Source organism: Perissodus microlepis, chromosome 23 (assembly GCF_051167445.1).
Source record: "Perissodus microlepis isolate ML-2025 ecotype Zambia chromosome 23, ASM5116744v1, whole genome shotgun sequence".
NCBI classification, from domain to species: Eukaryota; Metazoa; Chordata; class Actinopteri; order Cichliformes; family Cichlidae; genus Perissodus; species Perissodus microlepis.
In genome coordinates, this window is record NC_140482.1 from 40,187,393 (window position 1) to 40,207,366 (window position 19,974).

Genomic DNA, 19,974 nt, shown 5'->3' on the forward strand with positions numbered 1-19,974 from the left:
ATAGGGAGACAAACCAGAATCTTCAGGGGTTTTTTGTTTGTATTTTGTTTTACCTCAACTATAGTAATATCACCAAAATGTGTTTCAAATTATTTGTGCTCCTGTGGAAGCTGTAAAGGTTTAAAAATAGGGTGTAAATGCTAGAAACAGAAGTCCACATTAGATGTCACAATATCTGTTCTGCGGCACACCAAATTATTAACAAAGAATGGCTTTCCAATTTTTGAAAATTTATTTCAGAAATCACACATGATTTAGAATGAAATGTATATTGAAAAATTACAAGCTTTCTGAAGGACATTCATATTGATTCATGCTATTAGATTCAAGAGTCATTTCATTGTCATTCAGCACAACCTCAAGGACGCAATGCAGGATGAAATTACGATGCACAAGCTCAGACTAAAACATACAGAAAAAAACTCAGTACAAGGTTTAAAAATAAGTAATAAATACATAAATATAAAATAAAAAAAACAATGGTACATATTTAAAAATAAATAAAAATCAAACATTGATCGAGAGATGTTGCTGTGCTGATTGCAAAGATTTTTTTGGGCAGATTTGTAGAGTATAATAATCTACCAAACCTTTTCTAATCACAAAGCTGCTCGGCTGACAAGTAAGGAAAGGACAAGTAAAGTGGGACACTCGTGGAACTAGGGACACTAGGTCACATGACCACACTGTTTGCTAGGCAAACAAACTATCCAGTGCTTATCTAGAGCCCGCCTACAAGCCCCGCAGTGATTGGTGGGTTGATCGAATGTCGCTTTCTCAATGGGGTGACGTCCTGTCAATCAGGACACTCCTAACAAGTTTGTGTGGACGCATTAAACGCTCTGTGTTGGTTGTTATGGGTTGAGTTGAGCCACTAAAAGTATGTTAAAGTTGTTGTTCTTTTGTTATTTTTATTAAGCAGCTATGTAGAAACATGTCAGATTATTTAAGTTAGCTTTTCCCGCTGATGTCAGGGTTATTTTTAAAATACCCGTTAAATGTGTCGAAGCGAAAGTAACGTCACCGTGACAAACACACAAAGGAACGTGATTAAGAGTTTCATATATCAGCTGTGTGTCCTAAGGTATGGTTGTAAGGGGTTTGGAGAAGCGATAGTGAAGAGTTAGTTACAGCTGTTACCAGCGTTTTGAACGTTGTTACCAACAGACTCACATTACCTGGTCAGGTAGCATACAAATGTAACGTTAAACCAAAACGTACGTTGACGACACCACAAATGCTCGTCGTGCTATCATAATGGGTGTTATCTTACATTCCCACGTTTTAGACACATACAATACTAATTACAAACCAATTACGAAATGCCTGCTGTAACTAATACCCCTGACAGGATTATCACGTTATGTATTAACTATCTTTGGTTGTGGTTTTCATGTATTCATGTACAGCTCAACAATTTTAATAAATACTATAAGCCGATCTGCGTCGTTTTCCAGCATACCACCCCAACGAGGTTTACTCTGTGTGTGGGCAACAATCTTGCCTTTACAGTTGATCCTTCAAATGTTTGTTTCAATTATCTGAGGCCTGCACTATAGAATAGGATTTTTCTTTTATTCATTGAACTTCACTACTGCTGGACGGTTCCTCTGACCTCTGTCCTCAGATCGTAAGAGGCTCTGAAGTTTTTTAATAGCTTATAAAGTTTTTGTGTTAGATTTTTTTAACCTCATGGCTTCAAACAATTTGAAAAAAGCAATTTTATTTTTCTGTAAGCGTTAATGTATGATCCTAAAACAGAGCAGCTGTTTGAACTTGCTGGCCAAATTTGCAGATAGCCTGAACATATGCTTGAATTTTTAAAATATATTTATTTTTTACTCTCAGACTGTTAAACACCACCGAGGCTGTAGGTTAAAGAATAAGAACTAAAACTGTACTTTGAAAGTTAATTTAATAAAATACTCAGTTATAATCCATCAGATTCTCCTGTCTGTAATGACAGAAACATGATTTTGATAAGACTGTTAACTTACACAGTCAACAATCTTTCCTGACTTCAACTAGGTTAAATGTTATTAATATAGCACCTCTTTTCTTTTATTCTTTCAGTCTGTGCTGTGTATAAACTGCAATGTATTTTCTCATAGTACAGATTCATCTTACTTTTAATAATCAGCAGCTCTGTTGCCAGTACACTTATCAACAGTTGTAACTGATTAGATGAGCTAACTTAGTGAATTAATAACCTGCTTATCCTGATTGCTAATGTTAGGAGAAGTGAATCCAGATAACAGAAAGATACCGTCCGCGCATTAAACTTGCTTTGTAGTAGAGACCTATGAGGATGTATTTATGTTTAGCCTTTTGTTGAAATCTGATATCCACAGTATATACGGTGCTCTGTCACAAACTACTGTACCTCTGTTAGATTGAATTTCTGGCCTAAACTGCATTTGCCGCAAAGATGTTGAGAAGTGTACTCATCCTCACACACGTTTGTGTGGATCATATGTGGCCATAAGAGAATAAAGAGGGAGCTGTGATCCTCCTTTTTTTCCTAACTGGTTCTGATTTTCTGATTCAGCAGACTTTATACGACCCCGTGACCCCTGGTTGCCAGGGAGCGAGAGGTGGGGCCATGGCTGCGGGGACTAGGGTCGAGGAGAACCAGCTCCAGAGGATTATCCGAGATTTGCATGGTTTGTCAGCTTTGTGTGTGTGTGTGTTTGAATGTGTGTGTGTGCAATTACACTGGCAGACGTCAGTTGTTAACTGACATGGCCTGACTGAGAAGAAGAGAAAGAGAGTTAGCAAGCTGTGATTTCAGGATGTCTGCCTTAGAGTCAAGTCTGAGTACAGTTTAGCAGAGGGAGACTGACTGACTTGCCCTTGCCAACAAACCATTTGGAAGCACAGGCATCTGACCTCATGTTTGTGTCGTAAGGGTGTGGTGGCAGCCTCTGTCAGCATGCAGCGAGACAGAGAATGCGTGCTCAGAGTGCATCCATCACGGGTGTCTTTCCAGTTTTTACGATGGATAAGAGGCAAGTTTTTATGTAAAAATCAGCTTTACTGGAAGAGCGTGACAGTAGAAGTGGTTAGAGTTATAGGTACCAGCACTATTTGAGTTTGTGTGTTACCAAAATGTACACTTTGCATTCACTCAGTTTCCTGTCTTAATAAATTAGCTGAATGAAGACATGCTGCTTCTTTCTGTTTTTAAGTTTACTTTATATAAAATGTATGAACAGTTCCCAGTTTTCCAACATAATCTACCTGCTTTGCCAGTGATCGGTTTGGAATTATTTTCATGTCTATTTCAGAGTCTGTTGCAGAGCTTGCAAAGGAATACAGAGAAACTGGGGAGCCAATCACAGATGACAGCACCAATCTCCAGAAATTTGCCAACAAACTGGAGTACCTGCTGCAGGTGAGGTTACACAGCTAGCTAAGGAACAACAGGTAGTTTCTTAGATGAAACATAATAAGAAAATTTAAAAAATGGACAGGAAGCTAATTAACTGGAGAAACACAGCATTTTACATGACACATTACTCAGTGATCTTATTTGTCCTTAACTAGTGTCTGTAAATACTTACCTTCCCATTTGACTTCTCCAGGCACTAAATTGAATCAAGAGTCAAAAACGCTAAAAAATTCTGCTGCCTTGATATAAATTTTTTTTAAAAAAAGTCTTCTTCAACAGGAAGTTTAGGTCCAAAGGGTTTTTTGACAGTGACAACTTTTTGTAATTTTCCATCTCTGTATTTCTTAAAGTGCAACCTTTCACCTTTAATTTATGGGATTTGACAGAAAACTTGCATTAACTGTTTATCATACATCATAGACCCCATTTTCAGAAGCTTAAAATTAACTGGACAGACTAACATAATTTTAAATATAAGGATTGTTTGTATTCTGATCAAATGCTTTCCCTGCCTAAAGTCTAGAACCCATGGACATCACTAAAAGCTGTGTTTCCTTCCTTCAGAAGCTCTTCTAAGCTTTTATTGCAGCTATCCTACAGTTGTTGACGTTTGTGGATTTCTCTGCCTTCAGTTTTGTCTTCAGTTGGATATTGCATGCTCTATTTCAGGGGTTGGGAACCTCAGGCCTCAAAGGCCGGTGTCCTGCAGGTTTTAGATCTCACCCTGGGTTAGGGCTGTTCGATATAACGATATATATCGGATAACGATATAAAAACGTCTATCGTTTCATTTTACGCTATCGTTTGTTTCGTGGTGTCACAAAATAAACTGTTTACGGCAATATTTTTTCATGGTTTTGATGGTCACTGGAGTGGCTATATTAATTTCTTAAAGTTCTCTCTCTTATATTTAATATAACCACACTATGGACGGACAAGCGCCTGTTTTCATGCGTTGTCGTTAGCAACAACGACGGTAACAGCATCGCGTGTCCACCTGTTTATGTTCCACATAAACCTTTCACAATAAAGCTCAAGATCCTGTTGAGACTTTTCAAAATAAACTGAATCACGTGAAAGATGCAGAGTATTTACGGATGAGAATTAAAAAAGAGCCGCCAGGTGCTAAAAAAAATAAACCTTAGACTCAAACGTTAGAACAGGCTTTTCCCCGCAGCACGCCGTGTAATAAATACTCACAAAGAAAACGGCGGCCGTTACAACTTATGTCTAAAAATGTATCGTTTCATGCATCGGTTAAAACACTCGACTCCAGCTACATGACGCGCAGCTGGAAACACTTCACGCAAGACGAGCTGCCCGAGATTCACAGAATTTACAGAAAATGTTACATTTTTGTGATTTATATCGTTATCGGGACGATAGATGTCTTATATCGGGATATGAGATTTTGGTCATATCGCACAGCCCTACCCTGGGTCAACACACCTGAATCAAATGATTAGTTCATTGCCAGGCCTCTGGAGAACTTCAGGACATGCTGAGGAGGTCATTTAGCCATTTAAATTAGCTGTGTTGGCTCAAGAACACATCTAAAACCTGCGAACACCGGCCCTTGGGTTCCCCCACCCCTGATCTATTGGGTTGAGATCAGATGACTTGACTTGACCTTTGAAGAGTATTTCCCGACCTTGAGGAAACCCTTGGGTTTCTTTTTCAGTGTCCTTTTGGTTATTATCCATTTGTACTGTGAAGCTCTGATCAGTTTCGGAGCATTTGGCTGAATCTGAGCATAGAGCATGGCCTTGTACACTTTCCTTCATTCTGCTACTTCTGTCAGCCATCACATCAACAAACATCAGTGTCCTCGTTCCACTGGCAACCATACAAACCCATGCCATAACTCTGCCTCCTCCATGTTTGACATGTGATGTTGTATGCTCTGGATGGTGAGCTATTCGTTTCTTTCTCCATTCTCCATCTTGCCATCATTCTGGTATAAGTTAAATGTTTCATCTGACCAAAGACTTTTTTCCTGTTCCCTAGAACTGGACAGACCGTTTCAGATGTTTTCTGTTAAAGTCCAATCTAGCTGTTCTGTTCTTGAGTGCAACTAGTGGTTTGCTGCTTGTTGTGAACGGTCTGTATTAACATTTATAAAGGCATCTTCTGATTGCAGACTTTGACAGGGATACACCTAACTGTTCGAGATTGCTCTTGACTTACTTAGATGTTATGAAGGTGTTTATCTTATTTGTAATTCATTCATCATCCGCTTTAGTCGTCTTCTGTGGCCGTTCAGGCCTTTTGGTGTTATTGAGCTGGTAAATGCATTCGCATGTATTGGCAACTGTTTGGACTTCAAAGTTGAACAATTTGAATCAACTCCAGAACTTTTATGTCTAATACAGGCTTCATCTGGCTGTAAAACTATTTATCAGTCAGGTGTTCAATTACTTTTGAGCCTTGGAAACTATACACACAAAAGTGGCTTTAATTTGTTAATAGTTAATAAAATGCTTTTAAATTAAAGCTGAAAGTCTGCACTTTAATCACATCTTGATTGTTTGATTTAAAATTCCAGGTTTTTACAGTCAAAACCGCAAAAGATGTCTTACAGCCTGTGGACCTAACTTTATGCTTCTTTCACCATTTTTGCTGCTGTGGAAATCTCATATAGACTTCAATTCAGGATAGTTTGGGTGCCATGTCTCTTTCTTACAGTTTCTGATACCTTCTTTCAGTTTGACCAGAAGGAGAAGACCACATTTCTTGGCACAAAGAAAGACTACTGGGATTACTTCAGTGAATGCCTGGCTAAGATCAAAGGAGCCAATGACGGTATCCGCTTTGTCAAATCCATCACTGAGGTGAGATTTGTTAATAATGACACCACTAAAGCCACTTTCCGCAAATGCACTGCAGCTCTGAACTTTCCTAGACATCACCAGATTGAGGTGTCCAGCACTGTCGGGTCAGACCTTAAACCCCTATAACCCTTACAGTGCACCCGAGTGAGAATAGAGCAGGTAATAGTCATGAAAATGAGTGGGCATCATGTGTCCTCAGGCGGCACATTAATCTCAACCATCTGAAGCTGACTATTTACAATTTTGTGCCAGGTGTGAGAAACGGTAATGAGATGTGTGGAAACAAAGTAACATAGTTCTGCTTGCATGGTGACAATATCAGACAGGCCCTTTAAACATTCATGCTAGTTACATACTTCAATTTTTGCCTTGCTACTTAGAATCTGAAGAATCTAAAAACTGTGTTTATCCCGAGGGAAATTCTTTTGTCATAGACATGTTCACTGCGGCAAGAGGGGAAAAATGATTGAATAAAATAAAATAACTATGAATGCAAGTGACATAATGTCGGTGCAATGAATAAAAATAGAGTACCAGCATATAATGGGAGAATGAGAAAAACATTCAATAACATACAGATGAATAACGATAATAATAATAATAATGCACAATCTGAGTAAAAAGACATAAATTACATTAATATAAATCCTAAAAAAGTCGTCTACAGCGCGAGAAAGAGTTGTACAGTCTTATTGCAACAGGTAAGACGGATTTCCTGTGGGGGTCAGTTCTGCATTTAACGGCGATCAGTCTTTTGCTGTGTGTACTCTGTATATATATAAATATATAAAACTCAGGACACATTTTAGTAGTTTAAGTGGCTTTAATTAACAACATATTGTGAATTTTTTTGTTTGCTTTTTAATGTGTTTCTTGTTGTCAGTTTTATATTATTTGTGCCTGTCTTTCAGTTACACAGATTTTGTATGGTTATTTAGAGACTAGAGTTGTTCATTTTGTTTTCGGAAAGGCTAAACAGAAAGATATTTTTCTTTGTAGTCTTTGACTCCCTGCAATGTCAGTACATGTTTTTTTAAGGACCATGTGTAATAATCTCTGATTTGCTTTAATAGCTAAAAACATCTCTGGGGAAAGGAAGAGCATTTATTCGCTACTCCCTCGTACATCAGCGACTGGCTGACACGCTGCAGCAGTGCCTAATGAACCAGAGAGTCACCAGGTAAGCCTGTCACAGCCCGATTATTTCTATGCTGACATTAAAAAATAAAAGAACACACATATTTGATTTAAATCGACAAGATTGTTAAAATTGAATAGAGCCCATGAAACACTGGCAGAAGTGAGCCAGCTGTTTATGGCTGACAATCATGGAAACTGAATCAGATGTTGATTTTTCTGTTTGATGTAACGTTTGACGTCATCGTTTTCTGTTCTCCTAATGAACGTCCTAGAAGTAGCTCTCCTACGAAATAATAGTAGAGTATGTATAACAGTCTAGTTATTATGAAGTAAGACGCTTTCAGTTCAGTCACTTACTTGAGTGAAATGAGTGTGTTTAGTGCGGTAGACTTATTTTAATGAATAGAAAAATGCAAAATTCTCAATCTTAATTTTAAAGAGAAATATGGTTGATTTTTGATGCTACAGACTATTTACTACAGCCTAAGAAGCTTAACGTGTGTGTGTGTGTGTGTGTGTGTAATTTTTCTAGGTGACATTTCCTTTCTTTAGTGTTTACTTTCAAAAGTATATTATTAAAGTTCAAATTTTAAACTTAATTTGTTGTTTGTGGTTTTGCTGTGTGCTGTCACTTCTGTCTCCACAGTGACTGGTACTATGCAAGAAGTCCCTTCTTGAAGCCTCACCTTAGTGTGGACATCATCAGTCACCTGTACGAGCTCAATGAAGTCCAGTTTGACGTAGCATCAAGAGGTTATGACCTCGATGCCTCCTGGCCGACTTTTGCAAGGTAACAAAATAACTAATGAAAATAATGTAAAATTAAAAGAACATTAAAAGGTGATATATCTCTGCCTTTGAACCCACTTAGTCAGGTTGTCTGGCATTAATCAGTATTTTCTCATTATCTGAATTGTTTTATAATTAACAGGAGGACACTGGGAAGTGCAAACTCACCTGGCCATATGTGGAAACCACCCAGTCGCAGTTCCAGTATTAACAGTCTGGCCAGCTCTTACTCCCAGGTAACTGATGTCTGTCTCTAATAACATCATTTAATTTTTTATTAACTTTCAAATGATTGCAAGATTTTCATTATTCCGTTTCTTCTTCCTTTGTTTCCCTTGAAACCATAAAGCAAGCATCTGAGTTCCTTTCCAGCCCTGACTATGGTCAGGGTCTGCTGAATGACCTGAATGAGTCGCTGCCTGCCTGCAGAGAAGATGTCAGTGAAGTTGAAGAACTTCGACTTGAGCTTGACCGTTCAGAATTAAAGCACCGAGAACTCCAAGATAAGATGCAGCAGCTTGGCGAGGAGAGTGAAGAGCTGAGAGGAGTTGTTGTAGATCTGCAGAGACAGCTGGATGCATCGCTTACACTTAATGAGCAACAAAAAGGCTTGCAAGAAAACTTTTATGCTCTGCAGCAGAGAGAGACGGCTTTATCCAGAGAGGTAGAAGCACTCAGAACTGGGGAACAAGCCAAGCAGGCTGAGCAGCTGCTGCTTCAGGAAAAGCTGGCTGTTGCTGAGGGGAAGAACATAGAGCTCATGGCCAAGTTGGGCGGGTTTCTGAATGAGAAGGGCCAGCAGACGGCCAAGTCCTTTGATTCTGCACAAAAGATACATGAGTTGCTGGACAGGTTGAAAGAAGCAGAGAAAGGGAAGTTAGAAGCAGTAGCTGAGGTTGAGAAGAAGAGGAGGCAAACAGAAAGGCTAGAGGAAGAGCTTAGAGTCAAAGAGACATCTGCAAAGGATGCTGAAACAAAACTCGGAGCATTACTTTCGTCTGTGTCTGAGGAGAAAGTCAAGTTGGAGGAAAAAGTGGAGGAGCAGTGCTTTACAGTTGACAAGTTGCAGGGGGCCTTGGTAGTGAAAGAGAAGGAGGCTAGCAACCTACAGAGGCAACTGCAAGACCTCCAACGATCTCTAGAGGAGAAAGAGAAAGAGGTAGTAGAGGTGAAGAAGAGGGCACAAGAAGATAAAGATGAGATGCAGAAAAATATTGGTGACTTGAAAGAGTCTTTAGAAGCAGAAGTTGCTTCCCTTATAGAACAGCTTAAAAGAAAAGAGGTGGAGCTAGCCTCCAGCCTTGAGACACTACAACAGCTGCAAAGCAAGAGCCAGGGTCTGATCACAGAGAGAGACAAACTGAATACTAGGATTGCTGAGCTGGAGGGGAATGTCAAAGAACAAGCTACGAAGATAGAAAACAGCAAGACAGAGTACTCCGAGCTAGAAAAGGAGATGGCAGGAAACAGATCGGTGCTTGAGGCTGAATTAGCAGCTTTAAGAGCTTCTGAGAAACAACTTAGAAGCCAGCTGGATGACACCAAGGTGACAGTAGATGAAAAAGAAAAGCGACTGCGTGAAGAGAACTGTAAGCTGGATGAAAGTCTGCAGCGAGCCACCATGGCTGCAAAGCTCTCAGAGACCACACTGAAGCGTCTGGAGCAGGAGAATCAGAGTCTGAGGGAGGAGCAGAACACTGGGAAAGCAGCTCTTAACCTCATCCAGGCAGACTTGAAGAATGCTCATGGACAAATTGGAGAATTGGAAAAAAACTTAGGAGCTTCACGCAATAATGAAGCCAGTCTTCAGGAACAGCTCCAAGTCAAAGAGGCCCAGCTCGAGAGTAAAGAGACTGACCTTGTTAAGTTGCAGTCCAGGCTAAAAGATTTGGAGACCAAGGAGAAGGAACTTGAGATTGCCAAAGCTGATGCTGAAGCCACCTGTGCTAAACAGAGTGAAATGCTTAAAAGTGTGACCTCTGAGAAACAGGTGATGGAGATGGCGCAGTTGGAGAGGAGTGCTGTCGAAGCCAAGGAAAATCAGGAAATAATCGGAAAACTAGCTGTGGTTGAAGTCCAGTTGGAAGTCAGGATGAAAGAAGTGTCCAGACTCCAGGCAGAAGTCCTGGACCTTAGGGTGCAGGTGCAGAGATCTGAGGAAGAAAACTTAAAATTAAAAGCACAGCTGGAGGTGACAGAAGCCCAAAGAAATGAGCTCAGGACCCTGACTGAGCAACTTAAATCCCAGACAGAGGCACTGAATCAGAAGCATGTTGCAGAGCTCGTGGAGTGCAAAAAGAAGGAAGAGGCACTCATTGAAAAGCATGATCACGAAGTCGCTGCTCATGCCGAGCTAGCCATAGCTGCAGCTGCCATGCGAGAAGAGTTGTCTACCCTGAAGGCAGACAATAGTAAGCTAGCTTTAGAGAACAACGAGATCCGCGAGGGTTTGCACAGGGCAAACACCGAGATGGCAGAGCTGGGGATGACCATCTGTAAACTCAGTGCAGAAAAAGAGGAGGTCAGAGGGCACTGGGAAGGCGATTCTGGGAAGATTATAGAGCTGGAGAAAGGGGTTGAGCGACTAGAGAAGTGTATGGAAGAACTACAACTGGAGAATAACAGTTTAAGAAAGGAGCTTACACAGAAAGAGGCACTTCCGCAGACTATCGTGGAGCTCCAAGAAGAACTGGAAAAGACTAAAAACCAAGTGCAAACCATTAAGGACTCAAACAGAGAGGAGATGGAGGCCATCAAGTTCCAGATGAGCTCAGAGAGCATGAACTATCAAGTGCAGATAAAGGTGAGATGAATAAACTTGTTAATCATGTCTTAAACCAGCAGTAATTCATTTTAATAACTGAACTCGGGGATAGACATCTCAGTCAGTTCATTGCTTTCACCAGAATATCTCAGAAAACCGTTCACGTGCACCAGTGGATTGAACCCCGGACTTTCTCTTCAGCAGCACCTGTTGTCATTGTTAATTCAGATGAAACAACTTCAGAATATTTGGTGTACATGTTTCCTTCTGGCGTCCTCTGGCTTTTTCATCTGGAGCCATGACTAGATAAAATTTCAGTTGGTCTCAGAGCTTTTGATTTATGATCAAAAACATTCAGCTCCAGCTGTACTTTGCGTTTAGCACTAATGAGCACATTAAACCTTTTTTTAGGTAACACCCTAGAATAAAATGACGATCAGTAACAGCATGTTGACATTGTTATTATAATCTGTTAGCTCATTATCGTTTAGTTCAAAGACACGAGCATGGCTGTGAAACCCTTCTCTTACGCTCACATTTCAGAGTTTGAACGAACAGTTGGACAAGGTGACGGCCGAGCTGCAGGAGGAGCAGAGGAACAAGTCCAGCTTGCAGGCTAAAGTTTCTGAACTAGAGGTTTGTATTTTTCAAATGCAGTCTAATCCAGCCATTCATGGCAACAACACAAGTAGATACAAAGTCATGTTGGAAAAATACTAGTTAGGTCACCAAGAATTCTAATATTTAATATATAGCCTGGAGCAGACATCAACATTTTAATTATGATTGGAGCAAAGGAAGCTAAACGTTACATAAAATATGACAAATTCTATTATTTGTTTTGTTCCTCAGCAGATTTCTTTTAAGTCTCTTTTACTTTTATTCTTTTCACAGGTAATGACATGTTTATTGTAAGACCAATTTTTCTTTAGTTGTAAAAGTGGAGTAGATACACAAGCTCTGTGATCCTCATCAGATACATGGCTTACCTAAGTGTGCTTGAGGTCATATGTTTGTGCATGAGGTTAGGTGTTTTAATGCAGTTGTGGCCTTATATCATCAAATGTTGGTTTAACACAGGTTTCTGTTGTTGCTCCCATTTATTTTTCTATACCCTCCTATAGAGCAAGAGGGCTTTGAAAAACAAAAAAATATAAATAGGGTTGTTTTTTATATGGAAAAACCTTCTATAAATAAAACAAAAATTGCTAATGGATACACTGCATGCATTTGTTTTACGAAGGCTGAGAATGAGGAATACTTGCACCTAACGAGAGAGAAAGATGCTCACATCACCAAGACAGAAGCAACCATTCTTGAAAATGAAAGCGAGATTGAGCAACTCAAAGACGCAGCAACCAGGTACATTCATAATCAGTAATACTTGTGAATTCCAACTTTTAATGGAAAAAGGGATCTCAACTAATTTTCTTGTGTCTAAAGGGCTGAAGAAGCACTCCTGGCTGCACAAAAGACCTGCGAGGAATTAAAGGAGAAATTGAAGACGGCGGAAGCTGACAAACAAAGCAGTCATCTGAAGATGACTGCAGAGATCGATGACCTCAACAGAACCAAGACGAACCTTGAAGAGCGGCTCATCGAACTCTTAAAGTATGACTATTGTCTCTTGTAGTTCTTTGCAAGACTGTCAGTTGCAACAAGGAGAGAAAATTTTAGTGAGGAAAGGTGTCATTAGGTCTGAGGAGCAGGTGAGGGGAGGCTTCTCTAAATGCTGAGCTAAATTACTGAGATTGGATTTGACAGAAAGACTTTGATGGAGACAAGAGCAGAAAATGTTGGTGAGAGACTCTACTGACATAAACAACAGCTTTTTGTGTGCCATTATTCACTGTATTCAGAAACCTCAAACGCTTTCATACTCTGCATAAAATGAAACACAAAAACAGTGATTCATTCAACTCCAGTGGGATGTGCCCACGTTATTTCTTCCATTTGTGCTCTTTTATTATGCACGTCTTCATTATTTGTCTTAGTTGCATCGTTTCAGAAATGGAGAGATATTCCATGTTTCAGTTTGTATGCGTTCTTTTGCATAAAAGCAGCGAAGTCCAACTAAATGACAAATTTTGTTCAGCGAGTAATTGTTCACGATACTTCAACTGCTTTGAATATTGAGTTGCAATTGAGCCAAATCCATCCCACACAAAAAAATTTAAAGGCTAGACTGAAGACAAGACTGAAATCTGACATTTCATTGTCATTTTTGTGCTTAAATCAGGGACAAAGATGCTCTGTGGCAGAAGTCTGATGCTCTGGAATTTGAGCAGAAACTGCGAGCAGAGGAGCGTTGGTGGCTGGTGGATCAGGAGGCCACCAACTGTCTCGATTGCAAAGGCCAGTTCACCTGGTGGCTGCGCAGACATCATTGCAGGTTTGGTTCTGCACCAAGGCCTACTCTCCTTTTCATGTTTGTGCATACCCTGATTTGATTTTCACACTGCATGTAACGTAGAATCAAATCCACTTTCACACTCGAGTGACGATAAAAATGTGGATTATGGGTAAAATATTTATATGCATGTATGTTTAGTTATTTATTTGTAATGTTGTAGGCTCTGTGGCCGCATCTTCTGCTACTACTGCAGCAACAACTATGTTGTGACCAAGCAAAGTGGGAAAAAGGAGCGCTGCTGCAGGCACTGCTACACCCAACATAGTGCAGTGGTGGAGAGGTTCACGGCAGCAGAGTTAAGCCCCTCGGATGTGCAGCCTCCTCCACCTGGAGCTGGACCTCAACCACCTCCCGAACCAGCTCCATACATACCAACTCCCAGGGTCACAGGTGAGAAGAAGAAACATGTTTACTCACTAATTTCACAAATGTCCACATGCACCGATAGTTTATTGGTGTACGTATCTGACCCTCACTCTTCATGTAAGCAGAAGTGAAAGTTTAGTTGAGGAAGGAGGACAGAAACCTTTACTGTGAATTCCTGTGCAATAGACAAATGGGGAAGATGATGACATTTTCATTCAGAGAAAAACGCAGTTTGGCTCAAATTCAGAAAAAAAACCCCAAACTGCGTCATTCGTCTCAATTCAGTCCTGTTACATTTTTCCTTTTTAATACTTGCATGATTTTTTATTTACTCCAAACTGCACATTGTTCTTTGTTGCATTTCAGTCATTTAATCTGCTATATTTACCTGTTCGTTCTCAGTGTCAGATCCTAGTAACGCATCTGAAGCTTTTGACATCATCACAGAAGAGGAGGTAAATGGTGTGTACGACAGTGATACCACCTCTCAGACCACTGCAGGGTCCCTGGAGGGAGAACAAGACCGCAGGCATCCAGGAGCGCTGGATTTGTGAGTGCAGCGTCTATGGGCAGACAAAGCGGAGCGGATGCCGATGAGTCATTGCTCTGCGTGTTGTTTTCAGAGTCAGCGTGTCACTCTGTCATTAACTGATCAGGGTCCTCAGGTGAAACTCAGCTGGAGAGATCAGTCAGAAAAAACACAAGATACCAGCTTTTAACTTATATTATTAACAGTAACATCATCGTTATCTGTTTAAAACACATAACTGTTGTGAGTGTCTCGCTTTGCTCTTAGAAAAGACTATAAACGTGGCACCAGCCGGCTTGTTAATGTCCAGTTGATACAAAACTCTTCACACACTTCAAAGCAAACATTTCAGTGTTGAATAACCATCGGATGGCGTTTTTGTCAACGTCCAGTCCTGGTTTAAAAAACCCCACTGACATCACTTTGAGAGGCCTCATGAGAACGAGGCATTCAATAATTATTTTCTAGTAATCTTAGTTGATTAGAATAAAACAAAATAAAACATTGTCCACAGCAAGAATAAAAAGAACAAACATTTACCTCAGTGGCGATGAACAAGCCCAGTTCTTATCCATCTGAGCTTATTGAGTTGTTGCTCAACTAGTTTATGTTCCCTGGATTTATTATGCTGACATCACAGATAGAAAAGTTAAATCCAACATGCAACAAATGAAACAGCAGATGGCTGCAAACATGAATAACCTAAAACTGTTTTGTTTTTTTTTAAAGAAGAGACTCTGATAATGCTTGTTTTTGTGCACGGAGACGTGTGGCCATCTGTTCACAATCCTGCACTAACCAAATTAGCTGTCAGTTTCTAAAAAACAAAGAAAGACAGTTGCATTTAATTCCTTCGTTGCAATAATCTGAATAAATGTATCACTTTGTTAAAAACACTCTGTTCTACATGGAAACAGCGACAACATGCTTCCGTCTGTGGTTCAGTGTTTGCAGGCCTACCGCGACCGGTTGTGACCAGGGATGTTATGTTGGGGTTTCGATCGTGTTCGCTGGGTTGTGTTTACAGATAAGAGAAAAGAAATAAAGGAAGCGGTACCACCAGATTACTTTCATTTTCTGGAGAACACGTGTGTGTGTACTGCTCTTAATAGTTCTTAAAATAAAGAAACTTTTATAACAAAAAAAGTGCTTTATTAGTGTAAAACAGGTTACTTAACCAGCATCATCATAACATTTATGCAGCAAAGATGTGAGGTTGCTGAAAATCAATGTAATTGGCGTTGTTAACATTAAGCATTTGTGTTTGGGTGAAATGAGGTAAAACATGCAGAAATGATCCATTAAAATGCAAAAGTACTGAACCGTGGGTACAAATCTGAGTCCACTTCAAATGCATATGATGTTTGAGCATGTCCCAGCAATATTTAAAATGCAGATTAAAATTAGCTGCACTCTGTGTAGATGCTGTAGAGTTTTATGTGGATGCGAGTTATTTTGTTTAATAGGTCTTTGCCACTGAAGTGTTGCACAACAGTTTTCATAACTATTGTTCTCTGCGTCTCGTTTCGGATTTTGTAGAAGCACAGGAGAAGTGACCCCTGATGACGAGCAAGTTCCCACTGTTCAGGATTCAGAGATCAACCTTCTCAAATCAGGAGAAGTCACGTGAGTTTTCATATGGTCTAAATATATATCATGCCTAAACTTAGCACAAAATTGATTATTTCTTTGCTGTAACAATCCTTCTTGGCAATAAATCGTATATGGCTGGAAAACCTGAAGTCAGAAGTTTGCTATTAAAAGGTATCCTTTAAATATCTATGGGTTCTGGTTCTGGTCTCATCCCTAATCATAAACCTTCATTATCATTACAGGGTGGCTGTCTCTCTCAGCATTGATGATATCTCTAAGTTTGGTGAGAGTTCCCGGGAGCTCTTCATTAAGTCCAGTAGCTACAGTGTTATTACTGTTGCTGTGATTGATTCTGGGCCAACTATAAGTTGGATGTTTTCCTCCGAGCCCAAGAGCATCTCCTTCAGCGTGGTTTACCGGGAGTCCACTGACACTCCGGTGCAACAGTCAAAGGTACAGTTAACTTACTGTGAGCTCAGGAAATCTCTGTTTACCTTTTTTTTATATAGCCTCTTGTGGGCCCTCAGAGTACACGGTGTCTACACCTAAATACTGTGAGCATGTGTTGATGCGCACATCTTGTAAGTCTGCCACTGGCAGCGTCCAGAAAAGCAGCTGTTGCAGATTACATCATTTTAAATGGAAGGAAATCACAAACCTGAATGAAAGGCTTTCCGGTTGTTGCAAAACTCAAATACCCCACACTCACAGGTGATGATTTAAAAGCAGAAGTTATCACCAGACCCAGTGTGTGCTTTCATGGTCACCCCTACAGACAGCACGGTCTTTTTGCTTTATTTTTCAAACATTATTGACTGAAGAAAACCACTGCAGGAAGCCATTGTTGCTCAGCAGGGTGAGGTGCACATTCTTTACTTAAAATGTCAGAGGTTTTAAATGAGTTGTGACCTTTCATCTGGCGTTCTATCAACTCCCTCCCTTGTCGGTATATCCTGATGTTTGTTTGTTTGTTTGTTTTTTTTAATTTGATTTGGTTCAATTTTGATGATCGTCGTATTCTTTATTTATATTTGTTATGAAAACCTGCGGCAGATCTTTCACCTGTGCACTGAGATTATTTTTAAAGGCCTGTTTCTGTTCTGTTCTCAGGTCCTGATTCCTCTCACTCGCTGCGTTTCCCATAAAGAAACCATTCAAGGACAGCTGAAAGTTCGGCATCCTGGTCTCTACACCCTTATCTTTGACAACTCTTTCTCTCGGTAGGTCATGATAGGTTAGAACAGTTTGTTCCTCTTTTTTTGCAGAAGTGTGTAAATTACAGAAATGCCATTATGTGTGCCAGCATTTGTGTTTGGCTTTTATTTAAATTTTTAAATTTCTTTTCAACCAAAACTATTCTTCAACAGGTTTATCTCCAAGAAGGTTTTCTACCATCTGACCATGGAGAAGTCCATAATCTACGATGGCAGCGACTGCCCATGAAACTCTCACTCTCACTCTGCCCCCAGAGACGTCATCCTGATGCCACTGTCAAACCTAAAGGAGAACTGACATTATGGCTAATCACTGACCACTTCCTCTTTTGTTTCCAAAACCAAGTATATTATTCCAAAAAATGCTCTTTACCACTTTAACAGTGCGGTGTTGGTGTTTTGAGGTATGTTTATTGGTAAACTGTGGCCTATGCAATATTGTCAAGAAAGGTTTTAGAAGGAAAAATATCTATGCAACTTTTAGGGTATTTAAAAAAAATACATGCAACAAGTAATATTCATGCCTTTAGTTCAAGTATATTTAGTTAATTAAGCTGGATTTTTTGGGGGGGTTTGCCAAGTTTGGTAGTCTAAGGTGTAGTTTTAGTTTTGCTTCTGTTTTAGCAAAAATGTTGTTATGTTAAGGAACGAAGGTCCACCGCAAGTAACACTAATATGACATTTGATAAGATTGTTCAGAAGCAACAAATACTTTACCATAAAAGCTGTCTATGAAGACAGAATGATTTTCTTTTTTTTTTAAATACAATTTGTGGTTATTTTTAAATGTTTCGTGCAATCTTGATGGTGCAAACCATTGGTTCACTTTGTCACTTTTTTGAACACTGTGGCAAGAAAGAAGCAAAGCAGAAATGTGTTTAGGGGGCCTGGAAAAAGCAGTTACTGCTCCACAACATGCCATAAGCACTTTGTGCAAATCTCAGGAGTTAGAAATGCAATTGTCCTTTAGCGGATGCGTGCCCCATTTTATGTTTTTGGAAAATGTATTTTTTAAAAATAGAAGACTGCCATTTTGCTCTCTGTGTATCCAGGTTATGGAATAAGATGAAGTATATCTTCCTAATTAGTTTGTTTTATAAATTACTTGCAAATTTTATTTTAATTGTGTTGCTTTTATGAGTGAACTGCAGCATGGGGACGGGTAAGTCTTATGAGGTACAAAAGAAAAAAAAGATTGAACTAAATTTATGCTGTTTCTTCTTTGTATCAGTATCCAAACTGAGTCTTTGCATGACTCCAACTTTAAATATATTGCTGACTAGTAACAGGCTACTGTACTTTTTAAGTGCCTTGTAATTCTAACTGTCAGGGATGTTTGATGTTCAAATTACACATTTTTAGTTTTGTTGTCAACTTAGAACACATCATCTGGTATGAATTGATATCACTCTGTTAACTGATACTTAACTAACTTTCTGTGTGAAATGGCATCTAAGTCATGTTCTGCACATTATACTATAATTTTTATTTTATCGGTGTAAATGTCTTTTTGCTTTTTTTCCCCTTATGAATCTCTGGAATCCTTTCATCTTTGCTCTGGATGATACATTTTTTCTTGTGATGAAGTAGGATGTTCATTTCTGGGTATTTTTTTTTTGTTTTTTTGTTTGTTTGTTTCTGAGCAAGGCAATAAGAAATAGCAACTTTGGTCACTTTTGAACACAGCCCTACGGTCTGGGTCAAGCAAGTATGCTGCTTTTTGTAGAGGCCTGTTTCCACTATAGTCAGGTCTCTTTTTATCAGCTTTGATGGGTGTAATTGATGCAAAAACTATGCAAAGAAGGTGTTTTCTTTACAAAGCTGCACTTTGTGAAAAATATATTTAATTTGTTACAAATTAAATGAAAATCTGTTTTTATTATCTTTTTCAACAGTGCACACAGGGACAGATTTTTCTACTAGCTGGTTTTGAATGATTACTCTGGGGGAATAAATTGTGTGGTAACCAATGCTACAGAGACTTGAGTGTAACTAAGAGACCTGTCAAACAGCCTGCAAACATGAATAAAATGAGAGAAATGATGTCTCTGACTGCACTAATCTGTGTCTGATTTAGTATTTCAAGGGAACAAGATGAGCTCTTTAATGTGTTTCTTAACATTACATCCATGTACATTTGCTTTCTGTTGGATGACCTCTCTCTAAAGACAAGAAAGTGTTTTTCTGTGTTTGATGAGTAACTGAGTTCAAAAGCTGCTAGTTAGTTCCTCTGTTGTAAATCCTATATCCTCTATTCTGATATGGCTTTGCAAAACAAAGAAACCACAGAGAGTGTTTTTCTCTGTTAAAGATGAAATACATAGCTGAAAAAAATTAAAGGAACTCTGAGTCATCACAGTTTTAATTCAATTTTATTTATATAGCGCCAAATCACAACAGCAGTCGCCTCAAGGCACTTTATATTGTACAGTAGATCGTACAATAATAGATGTTAGGAAGCAGAGACCTAAGCAGCCTAATCCTTATCTCTCTTGACTGTTTTTTTCTCTATTTTTGTCTTTTGATAATGTCACAGTGTAATTACTGGCTGCGTGAAATGGTACAGGCAGCCCATTCAGATTGCACAGGTATTTCAGATCCCACAGGATGGCCCGTCAATATCTGCCATCACAAGAAGCTTTGCTGAGTCTTCTAGCAGAGCCTCAAGAGTGTGGAGGAGATATGAGGAGACAGGCTGTTACGCTAGGAAAGCTGGGCAGGATGGTAGAAGGACATCAGCTAAGCAGTACAACCAATATCGACTCCTTTGTTAGAGAAGGAACATGAAGGGCAATGCCAGAGCCCTGCAAAGTTATTTCCAGCAGACTACACATGTCCATATTTCTGACCAAGCTGTCAGAAATAGACTCTGCGGTATGACTTCCCATCCTTTACTGGGACCTGTATTACAGATGACAGCGAGTTCACACTGAGCATATGTGAC

The 19,974-nt window shown here is 39.5% G+C and overlaps 1 protein-coding gene across 2 annotated transcripts; it reads left to right on the plus strand.

The window, feature by feature from the left end:
- Positions 1–808: 808 nt before the first annotated feature.
- fyco1a (FYVE and coiled-coil domain autophagy adaptor 1a) lies at positions 809–19,087 on the plus strand. Of its 2 annotated transcripts, none has more exons than XM_084921556.1 (18): positions 809–880; positions 2,549–2,663; positions 3,288–3,394; positions 6,097–6,222; positions 7,296–7,402; positions 8,009–8,152; positions 8,294–8,387; positions 8,501–10,954; positions 11,459–11,551; positions 12,159–12,277; positions 12,359–12,526; positions 13,155–13,307; positions 13,489–13,718; positions 14,097–14,244; positions 15,763–15,849; positions 16,059–16,269; positions 16,927–17,036; positions 17,184–19,087. In XM_084921556.1, exons 2-18 carry the CDS (start codon positions 2,603–2,605, stop codon positions 17,257–17,259), a joined length of 4,488 nt encoding a protein of 1,495 aa, XP_084777682.1. In that variant the 5' UTR covers positions 809–880; positions 2,549–2,602; the 3' UTR covers positions 17,260–19,087. The 2 variants fall into 2 exon arrangements, with proteins under 2 accessions (XP_084777682.1, XP_084777683.1); XM_084921557.1 differs by having other exon boundaries at positions 2,552–2,663.
- Positions 19,088–19,974: the final 887 nt, after the last annotated feature.